We start from the raw sequence: 11,493 nt of genomic DNA on the forward strand, positions 1-11,493 counted from the left end.
TAGATAACAAGCCCCATAAATTTATCTGACTTGTTTAGATAACTAAGCCCCGTAAATTTATGGGCATATGATTGCCTAGCTAGCTCTTAAAATTCTATCTAAACCTTAGATTATAATTAAAATATTTCTATGACCAAAAATATTAATCAAACCTTATGTTATAATTAATATTTCTAAGCTATAGGTTAAACTTATAATCCATAACTATTGCTACGAGTGTCCTACTAAATCCCGGTTTGAACCACAATCCACGAAATCTAAAATACTACAAACTACTACTAACTATTTAGCTAGCTAAGTAAACATTCTGGGACTCTACAGTACCGGTCAATGTCACCATTGGGTTTGTATTTGATTCGGTAAACCCATTTGTTTCCAATTGAATGTTGATTGGGAGGAAGAGTAGTAATTTTCCAAGTGTTGTTTTGCTCCAAAGCTGTAAGTTCAGCCATCATAGCTTGTTTCCATTTGTTATCTTTGCATGCTTGAGAGTAGCTTGTGGGTGATTTTGAATGTTGTAGATAATCTGTCTTAGCAAAGATGATTTGTTATATGATGAGCTGTATATGGAGAAAGTTGAACATAATCACATAAATAATCATTTAAATAGGCCGGTGTAGTGATGTTTCGGCCTGCTCTTATTTGTATAGTGGGCAGTTTTTGAGTTGTGGATGATGGCTATTGAATGAAAGCAGGGACATCCAAGGCATCTGGAATGGAAGGATTAGTATACTCTTGTTGTTGTACTGAAGATAATGTACCTATAGTAGAGTCAGTAGTAGTAATACTAGGTAACATAGAAGTGTGATAGAAAGAGTCAATATTAATGATGTGATTGGAATCTTGAAATGGATATATATTTTCATGAAATATAGTATCTCTAGAGTGAAAATTTTGATTTGTTTGTAAATGAAGCAATGTGTATGCCTTCATGTTTGCAAGGTAACCTATGAATACACAAGCACGGGACCTTGGTGAAAATTTGTGTCTTTTGGAGTTTAAAGTAGAAGCATAAGTAAGGCAACCATAGTTTCGTAAATGATCATAAGATGCTGCTTATTATATAAAATTTCAAAAGGTGTTTAGTCATGTAATAGAACAGATGGAGTTCTATTAAGTAAGTATACGGCAGTTTGTGTTATATAACTCCAATAAGACAAGGGTAATTGTGATTGAAAAGCTTGAGCTCTAGCAATATTAAGAATATGTTGGTGTTTTCTTTCAACTACATAGTTTAGTTGTGGTCTGTCCACACAATAATGATATTGAATGACACCTTTGCTTGCAAAAAAGGTAGTAAGATTGAGCTCTTTTGCATTGTCAGTTCTAACTGATTTTATGCATGCTTTATATTAAGTGTAGATGAGAGTGAAATTTTTTTGAATGACAGTAGATGCATCAAATTTAAGTTTTAACATATATATCCAAGTATATCTAGATTTGTCATCAACTATTGTGAGAAAGTATCGGTATCCTTCAATGCTCAAAGTTTGATATGGACCCCAAATATCCATATGGATGAGGTCAAACACAGTAGATGCAAAATTATTATTTGAAATGAATGGAAACTTTTTTTTGCTTGCTCGGTGGGTCAGGATGAGGTCAAACACAATAAAAATTGTTGTTACTGGTTGCTCGGAAGAGGAGGGTGGAGCATCTCTCTGGAGTTGTTGGCTCAATAGGGAGATGAGCTGTTGACAATGCGTTGTGATGGAAGATGCATTTGATTTGGTGGTGTCTTGGAGCACTTGAGAAGTAGCAGCAACTGGTTTGTCAATGTGGTTCTTCCAAACATTTTGGCCAGGAGTCTCAACATTGGGTTTCCGATTACCATATATGGGAGGGAACCCATGTAAGAAATAACATTTGTCCTTGAGATGGCATGGTTTGTGACAGTGGGAACAAGTGGGTCGGATCTTTTTGTTTCTTGAACTTGGGTTTTGGTTGGAATTCGGGGCAGAAGTAGAAGCACCCATTGGGGTAGTGTTGTAGGAAGGACCAAGTTTTCGTAGCCTCTCTTCTTGAGCCACCATTGAGACTTTGGACAGGGATGGAAAGGGATCTATGAGTAAGATTTGGGCACAAACGACATGGAAGGACTCATTTAGACCAGTTAGAAATTGTAAAACTTGATCTTGATTATGAAATGCAAGAGAATCAGCCGAAGCTGCACAAGTACAGGGGGTACGGGGGCGTAGTTCAGCAATTTCATCCCAAATGGCTTTCAGTTTGGTAAAGTAAGCACTTACAGAGTCATGGCCTTGGTGAAGAGTGATGAGAGTTTCATTCATTTCGAAGATTCTTGGTCCATTTCCTTGATCAAATTCATGGTTGAGTTCATTCCACATTGTAGCAGCTGAGTCAAGATACATGATGCTGCTTTTGATTTCTTGAGAAACAGGGTGGAGGATCCATGACATGACCATTTGGTTGCAGCGAAGCCAAGAATTGAGCAGAGGATCATCTGACGCAGGTTGAGGAAGAGCTCCGGTGAGGAAAGCTATTTTGTTCTTAGCTCCAATGGAAATCTTGAAATTGCGTCTCCATGCCTAAAAATTCTTCTCGGTCAGAGGTGGAGAAGCTAAGACGAGCCCTGGATGGTCACCATTTTTGAGGAAATAGGGACTGGTGATATCTTCATGAACAGGGCGTTGGGGAGTTTGTATAACAGCAAAGTGATTTGAAGAAGATGGGTTTTCACCAGTGGCAATTGAGCTTCATGCCATGGTAAACAACCAAGACATATTCATTGATTTTCTAATAAAGCAAAAAAATTAAGAACACAAGAAGGGCATATAATTGCAATTAACAACTAATGTCACATGCATTAAAAATATAAGTAGCAGATATTATTTTGATTATATTTTACGTGTATCATACAAATTTATTTTTGAAAAAAATAATTAAAAATAATCTGTGGATGCTCAAAATTCAACACCGGTAAAGAACCCACATCTAATGCCTAAGGTCTCCGGAAGGTCCAAGGCAACCATGTTTGAAGTCCATTTGAACCCTCAAATTATTGCTCAAAATGACCCTGCTCAAATTGACCAAAATGACCCAAGCGTCTCGCGCACGCTGCCTGCGCGCGCACCCCACGCGCACGCCGCCTCGCGCCCCGCGCGCCCCGCGCGCCTCGCGCCTCGCGCCCGCGCGCCTCGCGCCCGCGCGCCTCGCGCCCGCGCGCCTCGCGCCCGCGCGCCTCGCGCCCGCGCGCCTCGCGCCCGCGCGCCTCGCGCCCGCGCGCCTCGCGCCCGCGCGCCTCGCGCCCGCGCGCCTCGCGCCCGCGCGCCTCGCGCCCGCGCGCCTCGCGCCCGCGCGCCTCGCGCCCGCGCGCCCGCGCCCGCGCGCCCGCGCCCGCGCGCCCGCGCCCGCGCGCCGCGCGCCCGCGCGCCCTCGCGCCCGCGCGCCTCGCGCCCGCGCGCCTCGCGCCCCGCGCCTCGCGCGCCTCGCGCCTCGCGCCTCGCGCGCCCCGCGCACCTCGCGCCCGCGCGCCTCGCGCGCCTCTCGCGCCTCGCGCCTCGCGCCTCGCGCGCCTCTCGCGCCTCGCGCCCGCGCCTCTCACCCGCGCGCCCCGCGCGCACCAAGGGCTCGCAGTAAGGTCACCTCACCTCGCCCCCAAAGGCCTCGTCCAAGGGCCACGTGTGCCTCGCTTCGCTCACCGGCCACGTCAAAGGCCTCAAGAAACATAGCCTCCACTAAACACCCTTCGGCCATGTATCAGGAGCCTCGTAGTATGGGGGATGCAAAGTTATGGTTTCACAAGATAAGCCCCTCATCTCATTTGTAGGCGTCATGCCTCCTCACACACGCAGCAGGCCCCGTTGGAGAAGCCTTATCTCTTTTCCTTAGCTTCCCTACCCTTAGTAGGACGAGGAATAACCATTGGGTACATGGTACCCGTACGTGTACGGGTGCATGACGCACAACCATGGGGAGGACAGGAGCATGACCCTGACACCTGTACCACACAGGTAGTGGAGGTACGGATCAGTCCAGAGAGTGGAGGCACTATATGCACGCCTCTGACTATGTACCAGGCTGACACTATGATCCTCTGCTCCACCACTCTTCCCACACCACTGCCACCTGTGCTATTACCCTGACATGGTACTTTTGTACTATTTTGTCTCACGGGACCACCATGTATAAGGGGCCATTAGAGCCCAGCTATAAAAGGGGCTTGACCCCTCAGAATGAGGGGTTGGAAAATTCATTGTAAGGAGAGGCTATTGAGAAATATACCAGGACTTGCTCCATCATTTATCTGTGTTTACTTTTCCTTAAAGTTTATTCTTAGTTCTTATATAAACATCACATAACTTACCTTTGAGTTTTCCGATCTAATTTCGTTGGCGAGATTTCACCGTCAACAGTTTGGCGCCGTCTGTGGGAAGAACAAGCATCAAGCCAGTGTTCTTCCATCACTTCCAAAAAAGAAAGATGCTAAGACGTTCAAAACGCCTACGGCAAATACAAGAGGTTGAGGCTCACCGAGACGAAGTAGAGCGAAGGGCCTCCAAGAAAGACTCCCCTCCGCCCGGGCATGGAGGTGGGCCGGAAGAACCTCTTCCCCCAGGGGAGGAGAGGGAAGCATCGTCCCCAGCTATCCAGCCCAACGGAGGTCATTCAGAACCACTAGTGCATCCACTTAATCGGCCCCGGTTGACCCCACACTCAGGCCACCAGGACCCCGGTCCCTCGACACACTGGCTAGGCAAGGGTCCCGGGGTACGCCCGGTAAGTTCCTACTCAAGGAAGCACTTCTACAAGGGCGAGATTCACGAGTTGCGTAAAAAGACTCGATGGCTGGAAACCATGATAGAGAACATGCAGGAGGTTTTAAATGACCTACTACAAGGGAAGTCAAGCATACCCCTCCCTAAGCGTAAAGGGAAGGAGTATGAAAAAGGGGAAAGCACTGTCCCCGTAGACAATGGGGGAACCAAAATTTCCACCAGCAAAACCCCCCAGACAAAGTACCAGGAGGGACCTAGGCCAATGAAATGTCCCCAGGAGCCAAGGCGGAGGGAAGATGATGGTCGTAGGAACGAGGCCGAAGTCCCCTCACAAGAAGCACCCCCTGGCCTAAGAAAAGAGCCCCATGGAGAGAGGTCAGAAGTAAGAGACGTACCCCCCGCGGTTCCCCCGAGGGACACAACCAAGGCAAGGGATCAGCCCGAGAGCACGCAAAACTCCTTATGCAAAAAGAGGAGGGGACTAGACACCAAAATGCGAAGCCCTCGGGGCAAGATCACCACTGCACTTGGGGGGTACATGGATGATGAAGAATTTGACCGTGAGTCACCCTTCACAAGGGAGATTCAGGTTGAGCGAATGCCCACTGGCTTCAGAGAGCCTCGCATGACTCCGTACGAGGGTACTGCTGACCCTAAATATCATTTAGACTCCTTCAATAGTCTGATGAGGTTAAGGGGGGTCAATAACAGGGCAAAGTGTCATTGCTTCGTCGTTACGCTTAAAGGAGTGGCGTATAAGTGGTTCAAGAGGCTAAGGCCAGGAACAATCAAATCATGGCAACAATTCTCTGATGAATTTCTCCAACAACACCATGCAGCCTGTGATTATGTCATGCCAACTACCAGCCTCGCTAACATAAAACAAGGCGAGAATGAAAGTCTGAAGGACTACATCCATAGGTTCAGTATAGAAGCTACAAAGGTGAGAGGTTTAACCAAAGCGGAGCACAAGATGGCTATTACAGCCGGAGTTCGTCCAGAAAGCAAGTTGTGGGGTAGCATGCTCAAAAGAGAAGTTTCGAATTTGGAAGACTTCTTCGAAAGAGCACAGAAGTACATACGTGTGGAAGAGGGCCATAAGAACTTATATGTGGAAGAAAGCGAACCTTCCTTCAGTTGCCCTACTACCAATACGTCTGAAGATTCCATATAGAAGGGGGCGTCGTGCTAGAGGGGGCGCTAACCAAGCTTGAGATTGAACGAAGACCATCTAGCCATGAAAAGTCCCGACCCGAGGGGAGATCACCTCAAAAATTCAAAAAGGGTCTCCAAAGTAGACGCTTGCAAAAAGGGTCTCCAAAGTAAATGCCTGCAAAAAGGGTCTCCAAAGTAGACGCCTGCAAAAAGGGTCTCAAAGAAGACGCTTGCAAAAAGGGTTTCAAAGAAGACGCTTGCAAAAATAGTACTATGCCTAATGACGAGAAGGACGCTTCTCGCAAGATATAATAAGCGCGCGCAAAAACATATAAAAGGATAACTAGAACCCAAGGGGTCAATATATCCTTATAGATACGATCAAGGTCCACCAAAGAGAGACCTATCGAACCACCTTTCGCATGGCCTCCAAAGGACCTCGAGAATGACAAATATATAAAAAAAAAAAAATCTCCAGTGCATGGTTAAAATACAAGACTAAAGGTCGCTTAGTCACATTATCAGGCTCTGACATGTAAGTCTTGTGAAACTGGAAGATTGTCCCAAGGAAAGCATCACCTTACGAGCTGTGAAGTATGGCCTAGCTAGGCTAAGAGGCCAAGCTACGCATCATGAGAGGACAGGGGCACGAGGCCCTCCCATGGCGAGGCCCCGCTTATCTTGACGCTAAGAGATGTCGAGGGCACCAGAGCTGTGAATGTAGGAATTCTTCTTTTGTGAATTCCATCCAAGAGAGCAACCCTCGCTACGCAAGGCTCACGACTAGCCTCCTACGCGCATCGTCTCTATGCGAGACATCGCGCCCTGCCTCCAAGTAATCGCATGGGGGCGGCCTCGCTAAACTTCTCGTGTCCGGCATGCATAGACTCACGCATCCAAACATAGATCCCAAAGGGTCGCCTAGCATTGCGAGACATTCTAAGGGCCCTGAGTTCGGCACCCTGGAGTTCGGCTGCTAGGCTGGTGACCTATTCCAGCAACATCGTGGCCTTGGCAATTGCCCTCTCCTACTTTTTCGATGAGGAAGAAATTTTCGCCAAGGCCCTTTCTAACATAGACCTGGTTTCAGCAAGCTCCTAGACCCGAACCGCAAGACGGTCCCTCTCGGCATTAGACATGGAAAGGTTAAGAGCTGAGTCGGCAAATCGCTGAGCCACAGTATAAGCCTCGCATGGAGATATAAGAATTAAAGAGAATAGTCTACCAGAGCACCTAAAGGTCCTCTCCTAGACTGGGGGGCAAGTGTGGATGCTCAAAATTCAACACCGGTAAAGAACCCACATCTAATGCCTAAGGTCTCCGGAAGGTCCAAGGCAACCATGTTTGAAGTCCATTTGAACCCTCAAATTATTGCTCAAAATGACCCTGCTCAAATTGACCAAAATGACCCAAGCGTCTCGCGCACGCTGCCTGCGCGCGCACCCCACGCGCACGCCGCCTCGCGCCCGTGCGCCCCGCGCCCCGCGCGCCCCGCGCGCCCCGCGCGCCTCGCGCCCCGCGCGCCCCGCGCGCCCCGCGCCCCGCGCGCCCCGCGCCCCGCGCGCCTCGCGCCTCGCGCCCGCGCGCCCGCGCGCCTCGCAACTCGCGCCTCGCGCCCGCGCGCCTCGCGCCCGCGCGCCTCGCGCCTCGTGCCCGCGCGCCCGCGCGCCCCGCGCGCCCGCGCGCCCGCGCGCCCCGCGCGCCCGCGCGCCTCGCGCCTCGCGCCTCGCGCGCCTCGCGCCTCGCGCGCCTCGCGCCTCGCGCGCCTCTCGCGCCTCGCGCCCGCGCGCCTCGCGCCTCTCACCCGCGCGCCCCGCGCACCCGCGCGCACCAAGGGCTCGCAGTAAGGTCACCTCACCTCGCCCCCAAAGGCCTCGTCCAAGGGCCACGTGTGCCTCGCTTCGCTCACCGGCCACGTCAAAGGCCTCAAGAAACATAGCCTCCACTAAACACCCTTCGGCCATGTATCAGGAGCCTCGTAGTATGGGGGATGCAAAGTTATGGTTTCACAAGATAAGCCCCTCATCTCATTTGTAGGCGTCATGCCTCCTCACACACGCAGCAGGCCCCGTTGAAGAAGCCTTATCTCTTTTCCTTAGCTTCCCTACCCTTAGTAGGACGAGGAATAACCATTGGGTACATGGTACCCGTACGTGTACGGGTGCATGACGCACAACCATGGGGAGGACAGGAGCATGACCCTGACACCTGTACCACACAGGTAGTGGAGGTACGGATCAGTCCAGAGAGTGGAGGCACTATATGCACGCCTCTGACTATGTACCAGGCTGACACTATGATCCTCTGCTCCACCACTCTTCCCACACCACTGCCACCTGTGCTATTACCCTGACATTGTACTTTTGTACTATTTTGTCTCACGGGACCACCATGTATAAGGGGCCATTAGAGCCCAGCTATAAAAGGGGCTTGACCCCTCAGAATGAGGGGTTGGAAAATTCATTGTAAGGAGAGGCTATTGAGAAATATACCAGGACTTGCTCCATCATTTATCTGTGTTTACTTTTCCTTAAAGTTTATTCTTAGTTCTTATATAAACATCACATAACTTACCTTTGAGTTTTCCGATCTAATTTCGTTGGCGAGATTTCACCGTCAACATAATCAATTGAATAACTTAAAAACTCTAAAAGAGGCAACAATAAATGAATGAAATACTATTATTATTAGAACTCATGTTTAGTAATTAAAAGACAAAAGATACTTAAAAGTATAACTTTCCATATTCATTTTATGATTGTAGCTATTTGTCAACATAAGGTGCCCAACACCACATGAAATAAATCTTCACGATTGATTAGCGATACTTAATATAATTATCAAATTAAATAATTTGGGCCTCGATATTGGATTGCACCAATAAAGTTTACAGATTACCACCTCAATATATCAAGAATGTTCTCCCAAATTTGCAGGTCAAAAAGATCATTTTTCTTGGTGAATTACTTTTCCAAAACTCAGAGGTCAAACTGACAAATTTTTTAAATCCATATTGTTATCCCTCAAAAATACGAGGACGACGTGGCGAATAAGAATGTGATACGTGACAAAGTATTGAGAAAAGTTCGACATGCAAAATAGATAGGTCCAGGACCTATAAGGAAGTTGACCAAGCCAAAACCCCCTAGGGGAGGTCGTCCTGACCTCTACCCCTACGGGTGGTCAACCTAAGCCGACCCAAGAGCCCTAGGGGTGGTCGGCCCCAGTGTGTCCAAGAGCCCCTAAGAGTGGTCGACCTGACCCCTACCCGAGGGGTGGTCGGCCCCAGTATGCCCAAGGACCCCTAGGGGTGGTCGGACTGACCCCAACCCCTAGGGTGGTTAGCTTGACATACTCAAGAACCACCTGGGTGGTCGGCCCACCCTATTCTTCATAGGGTGGTCGGCCCACCCTATTCTTCATAGGGTGGTCGGCCTAAACCCCCAAGTACACTTCACTGAGAACTACTCACTCTTTTTCAAACTGAGATCAACAGGCCTAGCACCTAGAAGGTCACAGGCCTAGCACCCAGAGGATCAACAGGTCCAACACCCAGAAGGTTACAGGCCTAGCACCCAAGCTCGGGTCGTCGGACCTAGCACCTAAGTCTCATATACCAGAAGAGACTTAACATCTTCCCAGAGGTTTTCATCGTGCATTATCCACCACGATTTAGAGAAACAACGAGAAGACCCACGATCTCATAATCATGGGGAGGTGGGAACTTATCTCCACTAGCTGAAAATCATGTACCAAACCACGATCCCAGTATTACTGGCCATGTAACAGCCGTTGGGTACTATAAATAAAGGACCCAGGGCTTCATTTCAAAGGATCTCTTTTTTTGGAATTTCAGGAGAAAAATCTTTCTGACGTGTGAACTCTTCAGTTCGTACGTGTAATTGTCGAGTAATTCAATACTACAAGCAAAGTGGATTAGGTTATTACTGTTCATCAAAACAGGGCTGAACCACTATAAAATTTTTGTGTGTTTATTTAAGATAATCATACTAAGTCGTTTATTCTATTTATTTCATTCAAAAGGTGTCGTATACTTTACATACGACCGTTTGCCAATGTTGACGGTGAGAAATCGTCAGCGATATATGGATGGAAAACTCAAAAACTTAAATCAATATCTAATGAATACAAATGAACTTATAGAAACTTGAAGGAAGATTGCAAGTGGAAAATAGAAAGAAAACTCGTATTTTGCTCTTAGATTAATTAGATCTTACAAGAATTTTCCAACCCCCCTCAGTGATGAAGTGAGGTTCCCTTTATAGTGGGCTCTAATGGCCCCTACTACATTGTGGTCCCGGGGGACTAGATTGTTCACAAGTACATTGTCAGGGGAGTGGTATCAGATGTAGTTGCACAGGTGGTTGTGGAGCAGAAGGTTGTGATGTCGGCTTCAGTACATGGTCAGAATATGTGGAAGTGCCTCCACTTTAGTACTTGAATGTGTCTCCACTACTTGGTTAGTATGAGTGTCAGAGATTGGCTGGTAAGGACCACACCAAGTACCTCACTCGTACAACCGCTACTTGTCTGGCATGGACACCATATTCGTGCCTTTTCTTCTTTTGGTTGATACGTACGTTCCGTACCCTTACGTGCTTTGTACCTGAAGGTTGCTGTCGTATATCCAAGATACATCCTTGCTCCAATCTTCTTTTTATTTTGTTAAGTATAAGAGGACTTGTAGCCTTGAGTGAGATAATCATGTGGGAGTTGCGCCCCTCTAGTGACACCTTCCTCAGAATACAGAGAAGGGCCTCATCAGCGGGGCATATGCTTATATCATAGAGGTGTGACCTCGCGAATTGGTGCGCGGGCCTGGGCACCTAGGCGCGGCTAAGGCGTCACTACAAGAATTTTGAGTAAATATTACGATAAGACATTACACATTTTTTAAAGTGTTATTATTGATTTAGCTATAAACAAAACACGAAGAGAAAAAATGAATGAAATTTTGGCGCCAAGTGAATTAGTAATGGAGCCTTTACTTTTCAATTTTTTTTTCCTTATTTTACACAACACTCCCATTCCTTCTAATCTGAAAGCAGAATGATAAAAAAAAACTCTCTTGCTGAATATGGGTTCTCTCTAACGCCTAAATCCCTTCATTCTCACCATCTGGGTTTTCTCATTTCTCTTCTACTGGCTCTTACTCTCTCATGATCGGTTGGTATACATTCTCTACCTCTCACCCTTTCTTATTAGGCGATATGGTTTTTGTAAAGGATCTCATATTGTCATTTTAGTTAGGTTTGGTTCATTTGGCTCTTTTTTCTCTTTTAAGGGTTTCATTACTGGAGTGAATTTGCTCAAGAAACAACAAGTTTTTTTTTGTATTTATCATTTCCCTCTTTATATTAATAATAATTCTGATTAATGTTTTTCTAGAATCTGAGTTTGCATTCACAGAGTAGTACGTTCCTTCTCCCAGATTTGCTTTTCATTGTTCATCTTCTCTTATCTTAAATAAATTCAATATCTTTTTTTCCTGATAGTGAATTGAATATCTTACCAAACACAAGATCGTATAAATAGTGAAGTTTGTTTTGCTGTGTTTTCACTTGATATAGGATTTAGG

The 11,493-nt window shown here is 47.2% G+C and overlaps 1 protein-coding gene across 1 annotated transcript; it reads right to left on the reverse strand.

The window, feature by feature from the left end:
* Positions 1 to 1,352: 1,352 nt before the first annotated feature.
* On the reverse strand, positions 1,353 to 2,426 carry LOC133799937 (uncharacterized). The gene has a single exon (XM_062237925.1). The coding sequence runs from the start codon at positions 2,424 to 2,426 to the stop codon at positions 1,353 to 1,355; it is 1,074 nt and encodes a 357-aa protein (XP_062093909.1).
* Between the last annotated feature and the right edge of the window lie 9,067 nt (positions 2,427 to 11,493).

Source organism: Humulus lupulus, chromosome 9 (genome assembly GCF_963169125.1).
Source record: "Humulus lupulus chromosome 9, drHumLupu1.1, whole genome shotgun sequence".
Lineage (NCBI taxonomy): Eukaryota > Viridiplantae > Streptophyta > Magnoliopsida > Rosales > Cannabaceae > Humulus > Humulus lupulus.